The 16,816-nt window shown below is 54.7% G+C and overlaps 5 protein-coding genes across 5 annotated transcripts; 4 read left to right on the forward strand and 1 right to left on the reverse strand.

Moving 5' to 3' along the window:
- Positions 1-1,561: 1,561 nt before the first annotated feature.
- CTAM01_05197 (uncharacterized protein) lies at positions 1,562-2,185 on the forward strand (the record flags this gene model as incomplete). The annotated part of the gene is made up of 1 exon (XM_060521227.1): positions 1,562-2,185. The coding sequence occupies one exon, from the start codon at positions 1,562-1,564 to the stop codon at positions 2,183-2,185; it is 624 nt and encodes a 207-aa protein (XP_060384033.1).
- Positions 2,186-2,666: 481 nt separating this feature from the next.
- On the forward strand, positions 2,667-3,051 carry CTAM01_05198 (uncharacterized protein; the record flags this gene model as incomplete). Its single annotated transcript, XM_060521228.1, has 2 exons — positions 2,667-2,781; positions 2,816-3,051. The coding sequence occupies 2 exons, from the start codon at positions 2,667-2,669 to the stop codon at positions 3,049-3,051; spliced, it is 351 nt and encodes a 116-aa protein (XP_060384034.1).
- A 3,561-nt stretch (positions 3,052-6,612) lies between these two features.
- CTAM01_05199 (uncharacterized protein) lies at positions 6,613-7,164 on the reverse strand (the record flags this gene model as incomplete). Its single annotated transcript, XM_060521229.1, has 1 exon — positions 6,613-7,164. The coding sequence occupies one exon, from the start codon at positions 7,162-7,164 to the stop codon at positions 6,613-6,615; it is 552 nt and encodes a 183-aa protein (XP_060384035.1).
- A 5,728-nt stretch (positions 7,165-12,892) lies between these two features.
- On the forward strand, positions 12,893-12,991 carry CTAM01_05200 (uncharacterized protein; the record flags this gene model as incomplete). Its single annotated transcript, XM_060521230.1, has 1 exon — positions 12,893-12,991. One exon carries the CDS (start codon positions 12,893-12,895, stop codon positions 12,989-12,991), a length of 99 nt encoding a protein of 32 aa, XP_060384036.1.
- A 1,482-nt stretch (positions 12,992-14,473) lies between these two features.
- CTAM01_05201 (uncharacterized protein) lies at positions 14,474-16,549 on the forward strand (the record flags this gene model as incomplete). The annotated part of the gene is made up of 2 exons (XM_060521231.1): positions 14,474-15,016; positions 15,065-16,549. The coding sequence occupies 2 exons, from the start codon at positions 14,474-14,476 to the stop codon at positions 16,547-16,549; spliced, it is 2,028 nt and encodes a 675-aa protein (XP_060384037.1).
- Between the last annotated feature and the right edge of the window lie 267 nt (positions 16,550-16,816).

The raw sequence follows: 16,816 nt of genomic DNA on the forward strand, positions 1-16,816 counted from the left end.
GGGGCTGCCGTTGTTCCTCTTGTCGTCTTGTTGGTCTCCGTGGACGAATTTCTGAAGCTTTCTTCTTCTGTGATTGCTTGTGGGAACCCAAGGTGTTCCCCCACTCCAGACGTTCCCCCTTAGCTTTTGGCTCCTCTTCAGCGAAATTTCTCCAATTCCCAGTCTCAATCCCCGTCCGGAAAGGGTAGGCGGGCAATGTTTGAGGAGTGTGGAGTGGCTGACGTGCGGCTAGGGAATTTTGGGGCGGCCGAGGATCCCGTCGACCGCGTCTCACGGCGCAACGCCGTTATCTGCTATGAAGAATCGGGCGGAATCATGGTGGACACCTTTCCTCGAGGCCAAAGTTCCCAGGGCGGCTAGCGTTGGGCGCTACTCGTGTTCTCGTCGTATTTTTCCTTCCTTTCCAACCTTGCCCCAAGCAGACAGCAAACATGGCAATCCAAGGCGCACACATGAATTCGCCCGATGGCTCCATACGAGGGCTTGACTGCGCGGCGTGCCGCTGTCTTCGTCCGCCACCCCACAAAGTCAGATGCGTTGTGACTGTACAATAAGGTCTTCCTTGGAGATGCCACCTAACTTTTGCCCTACGCTACTACGTTGATGAGGAGGAGCATCAACAGGCCCCCCGACTATGCATCCGGGATGGCACGGGGCAGCCTTTGCTGACAGAGGACCGCAGCCCTGACCCGAATGGCACGAGCCCGGGTGCTGCTTGCGCTTGGCCCTGGGCAATATCACCAAGGAGCCACTGCGTTGGATAAGGTACAACCAGGGCGCGATGCGGAGCTGACTGCGGAGCAGCTGTTGCTATTCTTGTGCGATGGCTTCCCACCGCGTCCAGATACACTTGAGATTTGGGGGTCGAATCTGGGTTTCCTCCAGCTTCGTCGTCGTCGCCGGTAGATCATGTTGCCATCCACGCGGCACAGCGATTCTGACCTAAGCAGCTTTGTTGGCTGTATCATCGTCCCGCATCTAATCTTTCTCACATGAGACTGCACCTGTCTGTCAGAGTACCTACATGCTGACGCCAGGCAAAGGTAAAATTGTCGCACACATCCACCTCTCTTGGAAATTGGTACTAATTCCTACGACGTGCGGTGCCTTGCTGCCCGCTAACGATAAGCGGCGGCCCTACCTTCAGACGAAGTCGCCCGGGGGGGGTGTATTCGGGCACGGCCGAGCGAGTCAATCCTCTAGGATAAGCGTTGTGTGCTCAGTAAACTCTCGTCAATCAAACCTTTGGTCGAAAGCTCCAGTGCTCCACGGGTCGGCCAGGCAGGCGTGTTCCGAGTTTAGTTTGGCTCACTTATTCGTCGCACTGCTGCGGATTCACGATGGATCATGGGTACTTTCCATGCTTGTCGTGGCCCATTGCTCTCGCCCTACCTTGAGGGCTTTGAAGGGGCCATTTGCTGATATAGACACGTTTACATTGGGCCCCTGAATCTGATATGCCACGATGCGGAAGCGAGCTTTCAAAACTCCGTGCCGTTGTGTTGTGGCTGGCCGATCCTGGCTGTCTGGATATATCGGGCAGCGTAGTCCGTTTCCCCGCATGTCCCAGCGCAACATGGGAAGATTGACGGAGGGCAGTATGGGATGGCATGGCCGTTCTAAAGGCATGGATGGACACCTGTGCGTGCGTGGTGTGCATTGCCTTCTGCTGCACGTACCGTTGAGCTTCTCCGAGCACTCATCTCGGACAGAGCGAACCCTTGCTGTGGAGGTGATCGCAATACAGGAAACCGTACGATCCGACTCCAGAGTCAACCACGTCTCAAACGCCGGCTTCAGTCTGCGATTGCGGGACGAGGCGGCCCAAGACGACGCTGACAGATTGCAGGGTGCACTTGTTCCTCCGCGGACCATGGGGAAACTGGCTGCAAGCAGCCGACTGCTCCCAGTCCACGACTCTGTGGCGTCCGCCCTTTGCAGCCCACCTCGTGAGGACAGGACACCAGAAGACCCAGTGAACGGCATATGCTTTGACGCCATCCTCGTTCCTCCAATGTGGTTCCGCCGAACGAATTATCGTTTGCAACGGGGCGCCGGCCTGGACCGTAGACGGCCGGGGAAGACGGAGCTGCCGGCCGCCGCCGTGCCGTGGCGCCGAGTGGGACTTCACGATGGCCTCACGTGCACGCCTCCCGACTACACCACCAGCCTAGCTAAGCTCTGACGGACTCTCCCGCCACAACTGCTACTATGTGCACCTCAAAGTCAATACCTGCCGCCGTCGCGCCTCTCACAGCAAGATAACACCGACCGCCGAATCAAAAGGTCAGTGGCCACGGTACAGCAGCCAGCCTACATTGACCGGGCCCCTGAATCCGGTAGAGTCCGTTCCAACCACAAGGCGCACCCCTCCGCCCACAATCTATCTTCCATGCCGCACGAGTCTCCGGATCAGGCAACTCAAGCCAGGGTCTCCGGCGTCCATATACGGAGATCGGTAGTCGGCTCGCAGCACTCACACCCTACCCGGGCCGGCCCCTCCTCAACGTTGCTTCGCTGGCGGCCAAGGTGCCGTTTGGAGCTTTGCGACATGTCATTTTTGTTTCCTTCTCTCGACAGAGCGGACGTTCGCAAACGAGAAGAGGAGGTGCCGTAGTAAGCCTGAGGGGCTTCAGAGACACGTTGCTACGCCGGTCAGTCTTGGAATGTGCAGCTGTCCCGATGCGGTCGCTGATGGTCACGACTTATTGCCTGGTACGCTGCGGACCGCGTCTCATGGTGGCTCAGGTGTCGTTTCTACGATGCAACGGCTGCTTGCATTTGAATGCCTAGCACCTTGCGCCGTTGTCTGCAGCGACAAGCCACCCAGCACGGCGGGCATCTGTAGCGAAAAGTTGTTTTGCTACGCCTCTCTTACGCCGCCGGCTCACCGACGTCCCCCTCCCACCATGTCTGACAATCCTCCGCCTTACTGCTTTCTTCACCTCGTGCAGCCTGCAGATGTACTCCAGCGTCACGGGATCCGTTTCTGCTGATTACGCTAATGATCTTGTTCTAGCTGGCGCTATTGCCCTGGCCGCCTGTTGCTAACCAAAGACCGGGGGTCAGGTTTCAGTGCACGTCGGTGAGGCGGACGACAATCCGCACTCTTCACCGAATCACGCGTTTGCTTTTCCTCCATACTTGTACGACCTGAGCTGTCAGCTCCAAGACCACCGCTCCTTGGGGCCACAAACCCGCATGGCACCCGCGTCTCGTGTCGACGAAAGTGGCCTCGAGGCGATATCACTCCTGGGCCAGTGTCACCTGAGGATGCCTTCACTTCAGCCTAGAAGTCTAGGTGGCTCAAGCCGGGAAAGCAGGGACTCCAGGCCTCTTCGGAAGCGAATTGGCTGATCCAGCTACACAGCATAATCGCATCTTGTCCGCCTCACGCATGTCAGCACGGATGGGCGAATTTTGGCCCCCTCCCCGTGGATGGTGTTTATGAGTTGTCATATGGCTGATTCTGTGTCTTCAACACCTTGGGGTCATCAAAAGATGGAACCAACTATGCAGCTTTTTCTTTTTGATCATCTCATCCTGACCCAGGTGAGTGAGAGTCGGGTGAGCAGGCAGCGACGCATGGGGGAAATCTGCGGCGGTCTGCATCTGGCATGCTCGAGTAGCAGTACCTGTCGAGACAGCCTGCTGATGATGCTCGTGGATTCATCAAGAAGGCGTCAGGGTGCGGACTGCCACGTCACGAAACGGGTGAGAGCTGACCCGTCGCTTTGTTTTCTTTTTGTCTCTGGTTCGAGGTTGTTGCTTTTGCGTCTTGTTTTTGAGACAGGTCGGATCTGACACTCGTCCGACGCCAGGTCAATAACAGAGAGAAGACGGATTTTCGTACCATTTGCCGTTGGCAGCGTTGCATCACACTGCTGAAAAGGCCGTTTGATCGTTACACGACTGCGATCGCCCATGGCGGACCATTTCGCGGGCCATTTTGTTCTTGACCAGCCACCAAAGTGTGGGCTGAGCGGATCGCAAGGGCAGCGGACAATAACAGCTGGCCGGGGATAGAGAACCTTTTGACCTTGCGTCCCGAAAAGACTGCGCGATATGGGCGGCGGGACTCTCCTGCTCGACATCGGGGGTTTCCCCCTCTCAGGGGCCATGTACATCGGGTACCGGGATCGCGCGGTGGTCTCGATCGACACCGACCGCCTGGATGTTGGTGCCCCTATCTCTTCTTTTGGAGTTGTCATCTTTGGGAAACTTGCTGCTTTTCGCCCCCAGCCACCTCATCGGCCAAAATACCCTCCCCTGGCGACGACGGATGGCCATTTGTTCACGTGAGCATGTCATTGGCAGGATAAAAGGAGCGGGATGGATCCTGCCGAACAACATTCATTGCGAGTTCCCTTCGGGAGCGGAGCAGCAGCAGCAGGGCAGGATATGCACTGCATTCCTACTCATGCAGAGCCTCACATCTGATGTGAGAGTTGCATCGAGGCACCAGTGGTGCGGAGCGCGGAGCATCCCTCCCTTTCCCTCCCCTCCCTCTGTTTAGTGCTAGTGCTGCTCTTCTTCAACGACACGTGCCGCGTGGTGAGCTGCCTGATTACACGGCCGGGAATATGACGGTAGGTCGCAGGAAGGCACGGACAATGACAACGGGAAGATAACGAGTACGGATACGCAAGAATCATCTGATGAGAGAGAAGGGGAGGCAGCCCGGACAGTGGCCGCGATCCGTGGCCTTTTGGTGAGGGCAAAGCACGAAAGAAGACCAGTTTGCAGAGTTCGTGATGGAGGGTAGATGCAGGCCGGGGGGTCATGAGCAAGGGGCACTGTTGGCAACGAGGGTTCTGCGGGCTGGTCCTTCTTTAGCGAACGGTTCCCCTAGTGCTTTCGTCAGCTTTTGTGGTGTAGCAACGGTTACACAGCGCCGTTATCGAGCAGGGGGGTGATGGTGCGTGGGTGCCTTTGGTGAAAGAGGCATGGTGCCAATGGGGACGTTTTGGGGGTATCGAAAAGGCAGCCGTTTGGGAAGACGTGCCGAGGAACAGCGCGTAGACGCGTCTAATCGAGGCAGTATGACACCTTTTTGGGCGGCGGCGGGCGATGGGATATAGGAGGACGGTACGCAGTAAGCCTTCGATATGAGTCGACGTTGGACGACAGGTCTGAGGTGAGGGATATGTCGGTGAGAGGGTTACACCTGACTGCTCACCTTGGGGGGCGTCGGGGCCGTCTGGGGGCCCCTTTGGGACCGCTGGCATGGGGGTTTTTTTGGACGGTTGGACAGGGGTTTGATGACATGGGTGGGAAGAGAGGCTGGGGGGTCCGCCGCTCTCTGAGCTCTGTCTGGCTCGGCATATGGATTGTGTGAATTTCTGTCTTTCCGAACCCTCGTCCGTTGACCGCACCTCGTCCGCGCCGCCGCTGCTGCTTCACCTCGCCGGCAGGTTTTGCAATGCAGGAGCATTGTCCTCCCCCGTCTGTTGCTCATGGGCTTGCAGCACAGATAGCCAGGTGTTCTATAGATGCTTCGTAGCCGGGATTCACGTGGGAACAAGGGCGGCGACGCTTCGGTGGTACGGGTACAGATGCAGAGGACAGAGCAGGGCCTTGGGAGGAAGTTTTGGTGGTTCCGTTTCTGAGCCGTGGGCGTGCTGCCGGCCGGCTCTTGGGCGATGTACAGGGACAGGATATGGCTGCCTTTGCTCCTCCCGGCAAAGGAGTGATCTGAGGTCAGGTCCATGTGAGGTGAGGTCAAGGGAATGTCAGAACTATGCGGCTTGAGGTAGTAGAAGGACTATTGAGAGTCGCTCGGAGCTCGGAAGTTGTTGGCGGAGCTTGGAGGGGGCGCGGTTCTAGTAGAAGCTGGAGGGGGATGTATCGCGAATGTATCGTGATGTCAATTAGTGTGGACGAAGTAGAAGTATCTTGAAGGTCACGAATGTCACTGATGTATGTGAGACTATCGTCCCGCGTTGCGTGGATGCGTGGGTTGAGCTTTGAGCTTTTTTTGATATCCAAGTGCTGCCTCATTGGGAATGGTAGTAATGTTTGTTTTTGGCAGCGTGGGTTACCTTACCTGGATTTGTCTAGGGTTGAGGAGGGTGTGTGTGTGTGCTCTCTGCGCGGAGGAGTTTGTGGGATGATGATGATAGTCTTGACGACAATGACTGGGGAAGGATATTGATATCCCGGATGTTTGCCGAGCATCCTGGGGAAGGACGACGAGAAGGCGGGCTTGATATCTGATGCTTGTAGATGCCTGCAGATGCTTGATGGGTGTGTGTGGTTGTCTGTTCTTTTTGGTTTGGGGGCTCATGTGAGTGAGACTTTTGGATTTCAGATATCAGGTTCCGTTTGTCTGCCTACGGGCATGTGAGGTCTCTGAGGAGGATCAGCGGGTGGCACTAGGATTTGCGAATTTTGATGATGTGAGCCAGCCGTTACGCGCGTATTAGACTTGTCTGTCTGGGGATCAACCTCGTGTATTTTGTGGCGTGTGTATCCCTTTCGAGTCAGACAGGCGTGAGATCAGAACGGGGAGAATATGACAAGCAGAGAGGCGAGGCACGCGTTAGACGATCAGGCGGTTGATGGCGCCATCTAGGTTGGACATTGTAAGAGAGAGACAGAGACCCAGATCCGTCACGCCCCAACGGCCGAGAGATGGATAGACTGGAGAAGGCTCGGAGGTAAGAAGACGCAGAGACGGAGTGGGATGCTGTACTCCATGTGGATGTGTATGCGTGTGAGATGTCGGCTAGGGGGCATGTTCACCGGTATGGGGATACGTTGTGGAGCAACGGGGAGCTTGTGTGGGTATTTGGGAAACTGTGGGAACGGTGGACAGCTTTTCTTGGGGTTTGCGATAGGGAGTTCCGTCCTTGTTGGAAGTATGCTTAGCAGAGTGCAGTCTGCTCTTCGCCGGGTAATCTTGTGTCTCTCCCTGGCGTTTTGACCCGAGTGGTCTCGGCGGACTTCTGGTTGATGCTCGAGGAGGGGAAGAGCCCGCTGCATGGAGCTTGGGGGGTGCGCAGTCGTTCCAAAGTGGAGATCATGGACGAGGTTTCCCGTGCGTTGGGCCTTTAGAGAACTCGGCTGGCAAGACGTGACATGATGTCTGATAGTTGAGGATCGAAGATGGGGATGGTGGATCACGGTGCTCCATGAGCTCGCGTGGGAGGCCGTTGAACGCATGGCTCTTTGGTACGTTTTCATTCTTAGTCTGCAAGATGCTAGAGGGACGTGGTCCGAGATAGAGAGGGGTTTCTGCCCAGATCGATACACACCCGTCTATCCTCGTCCTCTCCGCCTGGGAGTCCCCATGCTTTGTGGCATAATGGCGTGGCTTGAGGAAACGCGCATGTGAAATGAGCCAGCCGAGGTGGCTCAGCAATGCTACTGCAGACATTATCTGGATACTCACCAAAAGTTCGCGTATCTATCTGTCTTTACAGTTTATCTAGCTTTTCCCTTGGAGATGTCGACATTGATCCGTAGCGTTGGGGCCCGCATTCGAGGCAACAGAGGGGGACATTAGGGAGGAATAGACTCGGGCGATCAATGTATTCGGTGCGCTTAATCTTGCGTTTTCCTACCTTACGTTGATAGCCGGATACGCCAAGGTTTTCTGACATCCCAAATGCCGTTGCCGAGCGATATTGACGAGATGCGGAGGAGACGAGCTGTCGCATAGCATGTTTGGGTCTGCTGTGTACTTGTGGCCCTGTGGGAGATGAGATGCCATGGTTCATGGGTGTCTATACAGATGAACTCGCGGTCCAACTCTGTGGGCGGCGGGCTTCCCAAAAACAAGGACCGGGACGGCGGAACCGGAGTGTTTTCCATCACTTCCCCCCAAGATGATGTGGTATGATCGCGGTGGGCTCAGTGGGAAAGGCTGTGGGATCGTTGGTGAAGCATGTAGATTGCGACCTTGAGGGCATTGTGTCCTCTTCGCCGTTATGGATGGGCCCATGGGTATGTCTGCTCGCGTGTCTGACTTTGTGGCAGAGAGTACTGCTCCCAGCCTCATCCTCGTGGTTCTAGCACTGAGAGTATTGTGGCAAGCTACAGTTTTGTGTTTGCACATTGTGGATTTTCTTCTGAAGCATCTCTGGCCGCGCGGCTGGTGTAGACGAATGTTGCTGCCGGGTGCTGTATACCTGGAGTGTGGTTTCGCTAAGATATCGCGGTCATGGCACCTTCGGCCGTTATCCTGATGGCAATAGCTTCCGATCGAAATCCGGCGTATGGTCCGGCGGCTGACCGGGTTTGATTTTCATGTCCAATTGTCTCAGCAACACGTCTCGAGGGCATCAGCGGACAATGAGGCCAAGAGTGCACAATGTCTGAGGGTGCGGCAACACACAATTCAACACGCAAGTTTGCCTACGTAAGTTGACGCGTTGGCGTGTTTCGTTTGAGCGACGACGAGTAGGGGAGATTAAACGGAGTCTTGTGTAGATGGAGGTCTCTACTCCCCCATCGGCAACGAGTCTAGCGGGGATGAGGGATCATGGGGAGGTTAGGGAAGCGGACTATGGCTGGGATCATGGGTTGAGGATTTTTTGGGTGATGCTCGGTTCGATGGCCTGCTGTGGTTACGCTCATCGACGGGATGTGGAGCCCACGATGTTGGAGGAGGGGCGGATGTTGGCGTGTAAGAGTGATACCGGGGGTGTGGAACGTGGATTCGTCTTTTGGCGAGAAGAAAAAAGGGGGATACGTTTGAGAGTTATTAATGTCTTGAAGATTTTCTTTGGGTCAACGGTCGACGATGTGGGTTTTCGGAGCATTTTTTGATGACGGTTGGGATTGGACTCGGGGGCTTTGATTGATGAAGTGTGGCTAACGGAATAAGAACATCGACGGACGTTTAGGTTTAATGAGAAGATCAGAGGGTGTTCATGTAGGCTGGATGGGGGTCAATGGGTCATTGAGTTTTGGGATAGTTGGGGTTTATCAAAAAAGACCAGGCTAGTTGGTCCCTGAAACTGTTGGTTTGGATATTGCAAAAAGAAGGGTCATGTTTGCTTTTTGGATCGGATGGCAGAAGTTTGTCCTCGGAGTATTTTTACTTTCTTCTTTTAGAAAGGGGGCGGAAGGCGAAAAAGAAAGATCCTAGACCTGGTCTAGACCTCGAGCAGCAGAGTTGGATCCTTGCGGGAGTTGTGAGTTGGAAACGAGAGGGATGACTCGGATGGACTGATGATGTGCTGACTCGAATGGGATCTTTTGTTCATGTTGCAATAGCCGGACTGGTATGGTGAAGGTTTGTCGATTTTTGGACTTTGCTTTTTGGGGAACTCGACGCGAAGTATGTGAAAGGTGACGGATCGAGCGGTGCCGATCGAGATACATTGTTTGCTCGTCGATACAGACACTTCGTCGGAATAAACCAGCTCAAGGTGGGATTAGAGAGTTTCATGGTGGACTTCACGTCATGGTGGAACTCTGACTTGTCTGCGATGAATTGAGTCGAGCTGCGTTGGTGTAAGACAGTCTGGAAAGAAGACATGCTTGCATACTCATGTGTGATATTGATGGCTTGGAAGCAGTCGGTGCCTGGGTTGCCTTTTGGGTCGAGGAAGATGGAGAAGACAACAGGAGAGCTTCGATGTCTAATTTCCTGGCTTGCCCAGAGTCAACATGTGACTGTATGGATTGCTCGACTTGTTGCTGGTTCTTTCAAAGCTGTAGTCTCTAGATGTTAACCATGAAGTCTTTGAAGGGATGCCTCTGTCACATTTAATACGCGTTGCTGCGGCTCTTTGTGTCACGGGTGCTGAGTTCGAGCATGTCCCATATCGAACAACCTGGAGCACTTCTGTAGACTTGCCCTTGTAGATATGGCCCAACTTGAATATGAACCTTGATCTGGGCCTTTGGAGTTGAAAGACGAGATGTGATCAGTCTGTGATCGAAGTACTCTTGCTTAAAGAAGCCGTCGCGGCCAGATGGTAGAACCTACAAGTCCTGACGAATGACAAACGCAGAGAGTCTGTTTCGAACATGTGGCAGAAACCACGTCTTCGAAGCAGTGGTGTTTATACTCAGCCCAGCCATGTTGCGGTAGTAGTCAACATCGAAGCAACGTATTCGGCCGAGATGCCGATTGTGCTGGTTGAAGCCCTAAAGAATTTCTTGAACCCAGAGTCCCTCGCTGTATACCATTAGTTCCAGTTTCGAAGCGTTGCTGACGCAGCGGCAGTTCATCTCGTGGGAGTATCTTCTCTGCAGCAGCCAGGACTCGACTCGGGGCCGCTTTGATTTCTTTGGTTCCAGCGCTTTGTCTGCTAAATGCTTCTTTCGAATCGAACAGAAGTCGCCAACTGTTGATCGATGTGCGGCTGAAAGCCTACCGCGTCTGTCTGCAAGTGCCTGGGAGGCGGAGCTCTAGTGTCTGCCTTTGTGAGATCGATGAATGGCTTCTTGGCACTCCCTAGGCAGGCGCATGAGAAGTTGCTTCACACTCCCTAGATCCCTTTAATACGTATACCTTGTTGAATACTAGGCGAAGAAGGGAGACTTCCAGATGCCTAGGGAGATGAAGCTGACAATCACTAGTCCTCCATCTTCAGCCTCTCCCCGACTACTTTCTCCTTTCCTTGACGACTTCTTCAACAATCAGTCATGATGGCAGGTGTCAATCCCATAGCCACGGACGTACTGTAGAGGGGAGAGGTCCTGACGTTGTGTTCAGCTTCAGCACTGCACAAGGCACGTTGACTTCCCTGGCATGGTCGATGGTTGGTTTAGAATATAGATGTGACGATGTGGTCATGCTCTCTAAATAGGCAATCTTAGTACGTGAAGAAGTGTCACAGATCAGGCTGTTATGACCTAGGTCTGGGATGAGGACGCTCACCCGTGGTGGTGATCAGCTGACGACAAGTCGCGGGCTAGAGATAGAAGCGCGAGAAACTCGATTGCGGTCTGTCCAGTAAGCTAGGGAATGTATCATGTGACTTAGACTTCTAGAAGGTATGCAAACGGTAGGAAAGATAAATCTATGCTATGAATGCCGCCTCCCGATCCAGTATCCAGATATCTCAGAGGCCACTACCTGCGGCAGTGGTCGCCCGAGGGCAACGTAGTGCTTGGTCAAGTTTCCAAATCCAATTTGAACATCACCATCGCAATGACTACTAGATCTCTTTGAGTGCCTTGGGCAATTGAGTTGCTCTGGCGGTGTGTTCGATGACAGCTAACTGTCACTCTCTGTCCAAGTCAAAGCCAAAGTTGCGGATCTTCGAAGACTCCCGTTCAACTCTTTACGACTTCGAGCACTGGAGCTCTCTCAACACGGCTGTAAATCAAGCTTGGAGACCAGCCTACACAGTCGTTTGGACGAAGCGGCCAACTTTGATATCACGAACGGGAATTGATCTGACTTCTGCGTTGAACTTCCCGTACTGACACCCACCCCTATGTCCAAGGTGACGGTGAAATGACTACTGGCCTAGCACAGAGATCCTCGGACATTGACCAGCTGTGTAGATGTTCCAGGCAGTTCTGTTAGTATTTAGCGGACAGATAGCTGTTCACCAAAGTTGCCTTTCCAGATAGACCGGAGTGAAAGGGGCTCGTAGGCATATGCGAAGACCGTTGTTCATCCCTCGCCAACTACGTGTACGGAGGCTACTCAATTCGCATCTCAATGGTTAACTAACCTCAAGACCTGCCTATCGTTCTGTACGGAGTTGCCTCCGCGAGCGTCAAGTTGACAACGACGTCGATCTGACTAAAGCCATCCAGGTGTCAGGCTATAAGGGTGGGAGTAGGGAAACTCTGATGACAGTAGACAGAGCATGGAACTTAATCTCTATCATCACACGCTCAAGAGCCCAATAACTAGCACATGAAAGATACAAATTCAATTTATGGCTTCTAGGACCGCTTGTAAAGGTTCGGAGTATGAGGAAGCCTGGAGGCTGACGATGCTGGGACTCTGCCGAGGGAGACTATCCACTCACTATCCTCTCGATGATATCCGTTCCTCATCGTTATGCCCATGTATCAAGAACGCCGCCAGATCGCCCCGGTTGGATGCCGGGGCGTACATGACCAACTTCAGAGAGAATAGTCACCCGCCCTTCTGACATCTACGGATAACTCCAGAGATATCAACAAAGCGCACCTAATTCTGACCATCGCTAGCATGCGAATAATTTGCCACAAAAACAGTACTCACTTGTGGACCTAAACATTCAAACACGGAATCTCTCTACCTTCATAGCCTACTTCGTACACTATCTTTCGGTTCGTTTTCGTCTCTGCGGCGGAACACTCCGTAGGCTCATCATTGCCGCATTCGTTGTGCAACTCTCGGCAGATACTGGAGCTCGCCCGTGGTCAAGCGCTCGCAATGACTCGTTAGTTGTCATGATATTTAGTCAAGCAGAGTCCGAGATCCATAACCAGGCGGGAGTAACTCGCGCTCTGGCGCCTCTGGCTCGTTCTTGAGCCACTTCAGGGCCTTGAGAATCGTCTAGGTGCTGTATACTTCCACCTGGAAGATTAGACACGATTCGGATACGCCCTGCCCTTGAAGTTGTCCTTGTGAGTTTGCGATTTTCTTTGACTTGACTGGCCCCTTTTGCAATACGAAAATAGTCCCGTATAGCTTTAGGAGAGTTTACGATCAACTACGCATACGAGTGCACTCTCTTTAGATTTCTAAGAGCTAGTTGCGATCTACGCAACTGCGGTTGCGGTGAGTTGACGATGGAAGGTGGGAGCAATCCGAACACAGGCTCCTATACGATGCTTCGATTCGCGGGAATTAATAAGTTCAACTCAAAAGTTACTGCTCTACATCTAAAATCTACGTAAATCTATCTTTACGTTACCCCGTTTCCCCCTTCTCAACATGAAGTTCACCACCGTCCTCTTCGCTCTTGGCGTCGTCGGCTTCTAGTCGATGGAGCTCATCAGTGAAGACCCGCTGTGTAAGTACGAGAAGCTCAGCGTCGAGGCCTGGTACAACTGCAACGATACCAACAGCGGCAGCGACCCTTAAAAGGACTCGGACTGCGACTTGCCCTGCGCGCGGGCGGGGAGAAACGAGGGGGCAAAGTTCAAGCACGTTAGCAAAAACGGGGGTGGCGACAGATGCGCCCTGCAGTGCTATCTTAAGTGAAGTGTGAGAAAATAAATGTCTGGAGAGCATGGGAGATCAAGCTGATGGGAGTGGACGAGCAGAAGGGAGGCGAGCAAAAGGGACTTGAACTTGGGAAAGACGATTGTATATGGCATTGGGAGGCGTTTGGACCGTTGGTTGTTGATAGACCCCATGACGGGGAAATAGTAACTCAAGTTCAATGAGCCGAGTATCGAAGCTTTCATAACTAAGTCTCATCTTGCGAGCCTCCCATTATCTGGCAGCCGGAGGGCCGACAAAGCCCGGACCGGATGCGGCAGTCGTTGGGACCGAGTAAAGTGGACCATGCCGGGCCGTTGCGGATACCGTTATCCGGCTAAGACGGCACTTGCCTGAGGCCTCCCTTACCAGAAGCATGCAGTGGCGGCCAGAAACGGCTCAGCGCCCTCAGCCACACGGGTATAGGACTGCGGCCTCAAGAGCACAAGCCCGCCACTGCGCGAGCGTTGTTCCCGGGTGCTGCACCCTTCCAACGTTGAGTCTTACAACTACTCTGCATATCTTTCGCCCCCCTCTTAGCGTCAACAAAGAGACAATGCAACTCGGTCTTGAACTGGGTAGTCCCTCGGAGCCGACCCTTTTTGCCATCCCAACTCTGATGAAGAGTCACTGTAGTTGCTGGGATGGTGTGTCTCTGTTTTGTGAAGATCTAGATCCCATGAGTCACATGCGACCTCGATGGGTATCTCTCTGCAAGTCACCATCCTGGCGAGTCCAGGCAACGCGGCACCTGCAAGTGCAACCTAGGAATGCAAACAGATTTCTTTCACTGCCTGCCGCGAGCGTGGATCGTTTCTCGTCTTCTAGGCTAGACCAATCGATTCCCATCCCGAGCCTGACAGGCTGACAGTAATTGGAGCTGCTGATGACGTTGACGTACACTCCCCCACACTCTTCTCTTTCGTTGCACTCGAACCGGTAGTCACCAGGCTAGAGCTGCTGCAACGGTTCAATCACAGAGCCGCAAATCTCTTTAGTTCTTCTCATGGCAGAGGCCGTAGATTCATTCGCCACTCCAGGCAACTCTGCTGACCTCGGATTCCGATTTAGTCGGACTTCCAGAGTCGACTACAAGGCTACAGTGGCGCGTACTCTTAGTTGGTCTATTATGCATAGTCCTTTTCTCTTGGATTGTATCTGACATTAGGCACAAAGGCAAGGCAACGATCGCCTAACCAGGTACGCGGCTTATTCAAGTCCGGTTGCCTCAACTGAGTCTTATTTCAACCCGCAATTCACTGCTTCTGCCTTTTGGACCTAGTTCTGGGTATCTACTGCACAGTATATAAACAAGCAGGCGTCTGCATCTACCTTGTCGTTCCCTAATCCATCGCCACCAAGATGATAGACTTAGGCAAGATGGACTTCTCAACCCTCTTCAAGGGCAACCTGACCGCCATGGCGGAGAACATGACGGGCGGCCGGGGAGGCTACGGCGCGGGCAACAGCAACAAGATGATGGAGTCCCTGCTGCCAATGCTGGGCGGGCAGTTCAACCCCGTCGTGCGCTCCCTGATGCTCCTGTACCAGATGATCGGCTCCAACCTGGGCATCGACCCGACGCTGATCCTGACGCTCGCGGGCTTCTTCTGGGCCGCGAACCGCGTCGTCCGCCAGGCCTACGGCGCCGTCTTCCGCCTGATCCAGGATAACTTCATGAGCTCCATCCACGTCTCGAGCACCGACGAGATTTACACGCACATGATGAAGTGGCTGGCGCTCCAGCCGCTGATGGCGAGCTCCCGCTCCCTGACGGCCGAGACAGTCAGCAAGACGGCGTGGGAGGAGGAGGAGGAGCTCGAGGCCCTGCAGACGAGGACGATTGCCGGGAGCGGGAGCGGCGCGACTGAGTTTCTCAACTTTTCCAACCAAGAAGCCAAAGCTGTAAGTCTGTCTTTACACAATGTCTGATACGTAACTAACACTGAGTAGCCCCCGCGATACGTCCCCGCCGTCGGCGTCCACGGCTTCTGGTACAAGAAGCGCTACTTCCGCCTCCACCGCAAACAGCAGTCCGTCTTCGACGGCGAGTCCAACTACGGCACCTTCCGCAAGGAAGAGGACCTCATCGTCTCGTGCTTCGGCCGCAACCCGGAACCCATCAAGGAGCTCCTCCGCTTCGTCAAAGAGTTCTACTACCAGGACCACTACGCGCGCACGACCATCAAGCGGCCCAGCCCGGCGCCGATGCGCCGCTACGGAGGGCGGTATAACTGGAGCCAGGTCGCCAACCGGCCCGTCCGCCCCATGCGCACCGTCGTGCTCGACCCGCGGCAAAAGGCGCAGGTCATGGCCGACATGAACGAGTACCTCCACCCGGCGACGCCGCGGTGGTACGCGAACCGCGGGATTCCGCTGCGGAGGGGGTATTTGTTCTATGGACCGCCCGGGACGGGCAAGACTTCGCTTTCGTTTGCGCTCGCTGGCGTGTTTGGGCTCGATATCTTTGTGATTTCGCTGCTGGAGCCGACGTTGACGGAGGAGGATCTGGGGACGCTGTTTAATTCGCTGCCGCGTCGGTGCGTGGTGCTTCTGGAGGATATCGACACCGCGGGCCTCGCTCGCGTCGAAGACGAGACGGAGACTGACGCCGCTGGTGGTGGTGCTCCCAACGGCACCAAAGACGGCGACTCCAAACCCAACCGCAACAACTCCACGGACAACACCAAGGACGAAAGCAGCAAAAAGACCTCTTCGACAACAAACAAAGACGACTGGAAAGTCTCGGACCTCGCCCGCGCCCTGAAAAAGGAATCCAAGGACGACAAAAAGGGCATCTCCCTCTCGGGCCTCCTCAACGCCATCGACGGCGTCGCGTCCCAAGAAGGCCGCATCCTCGTCATGACGACCAACAAGCCCGAATCCCTCGACGAGGCCCTGATTCGCCCCGGACGCGTCGACCTGCAGGTCGGCTTCACCAACGCCACGCCCGCGCAGGTGACGGAGCTGTTCCAGCGCATGTACGAGGCCGACGGCGCGAGCCCGGCCAAGAGGGTCGACGGGCACGTTGCGCCGCCGACGAACCCCGCGCCGCCCATTGTGATGAATGGGAACGGGAGCGCTTCCGGTTCTTCTTCGTCGTCATCTCCGTCGACGCCTTTGCCTCTGCAGTCTTCCTTCGCCTCTCCAACAGAGAAAGTCTCCTCTCCATCGCCATCGTCACCAGAGACGGACGCAGCGGCAGCACAAGCAGTAGAAAAGAACAAGCGCCACGAATTCGACGGCGAGGAGCTGGGACGCATCGCCGACGAGTTTGGCGCCCTGATCCCCGACGGCCTCTTCAGCCCGGCCGAGATCCAGGGGTTCCTGCTGAAGCGGAAAAAGGATCCCCGACGGGCGCTGCGGGAGACGGCGGCGTGGGTGGAGGGGATGCGGCAGCAGAAGGAGAACAAGACCAAGGTGCTCAGGGTGCAGTGAGGGTCTCTCTCTGTGTCCATCTCGCCAACTTCTCCCTTCGCGATGGCTCTGACATATACGTTCTGTGCGGTTATTGCCGCGTCTTGGCATTTCTCCTATTTGTAACTTCTGGGGGCAGGCCACGGAATACGGTAGCATAAGAGACGGGCATGGGATATATATCCGAGGGACCTAGTTTGTAAACAGAGCATAATGCGAACCTTACGCCAGTGATTCTCTGCTTCCACTTTGAGCCGCATTACTGTGATGACCCCTAGGTCGAGGATT

Source organism: Colletotrichum tamarilloi, assembly GCF_030869305.1.
Source record: "Colletotrichum tamarilloi strain Tom-12 chromosome Unknown Scaffold_13.1, whole genome shotgun sequence".
NCBI classification, from domain to species: domain Eukaryota; kingdom Fungi; phylum Ascomycota; class Sordariomycetes; order Glomerellales; family Glomerellaceae; genus Colletotrichum; species Colletotrichum tamarilloi.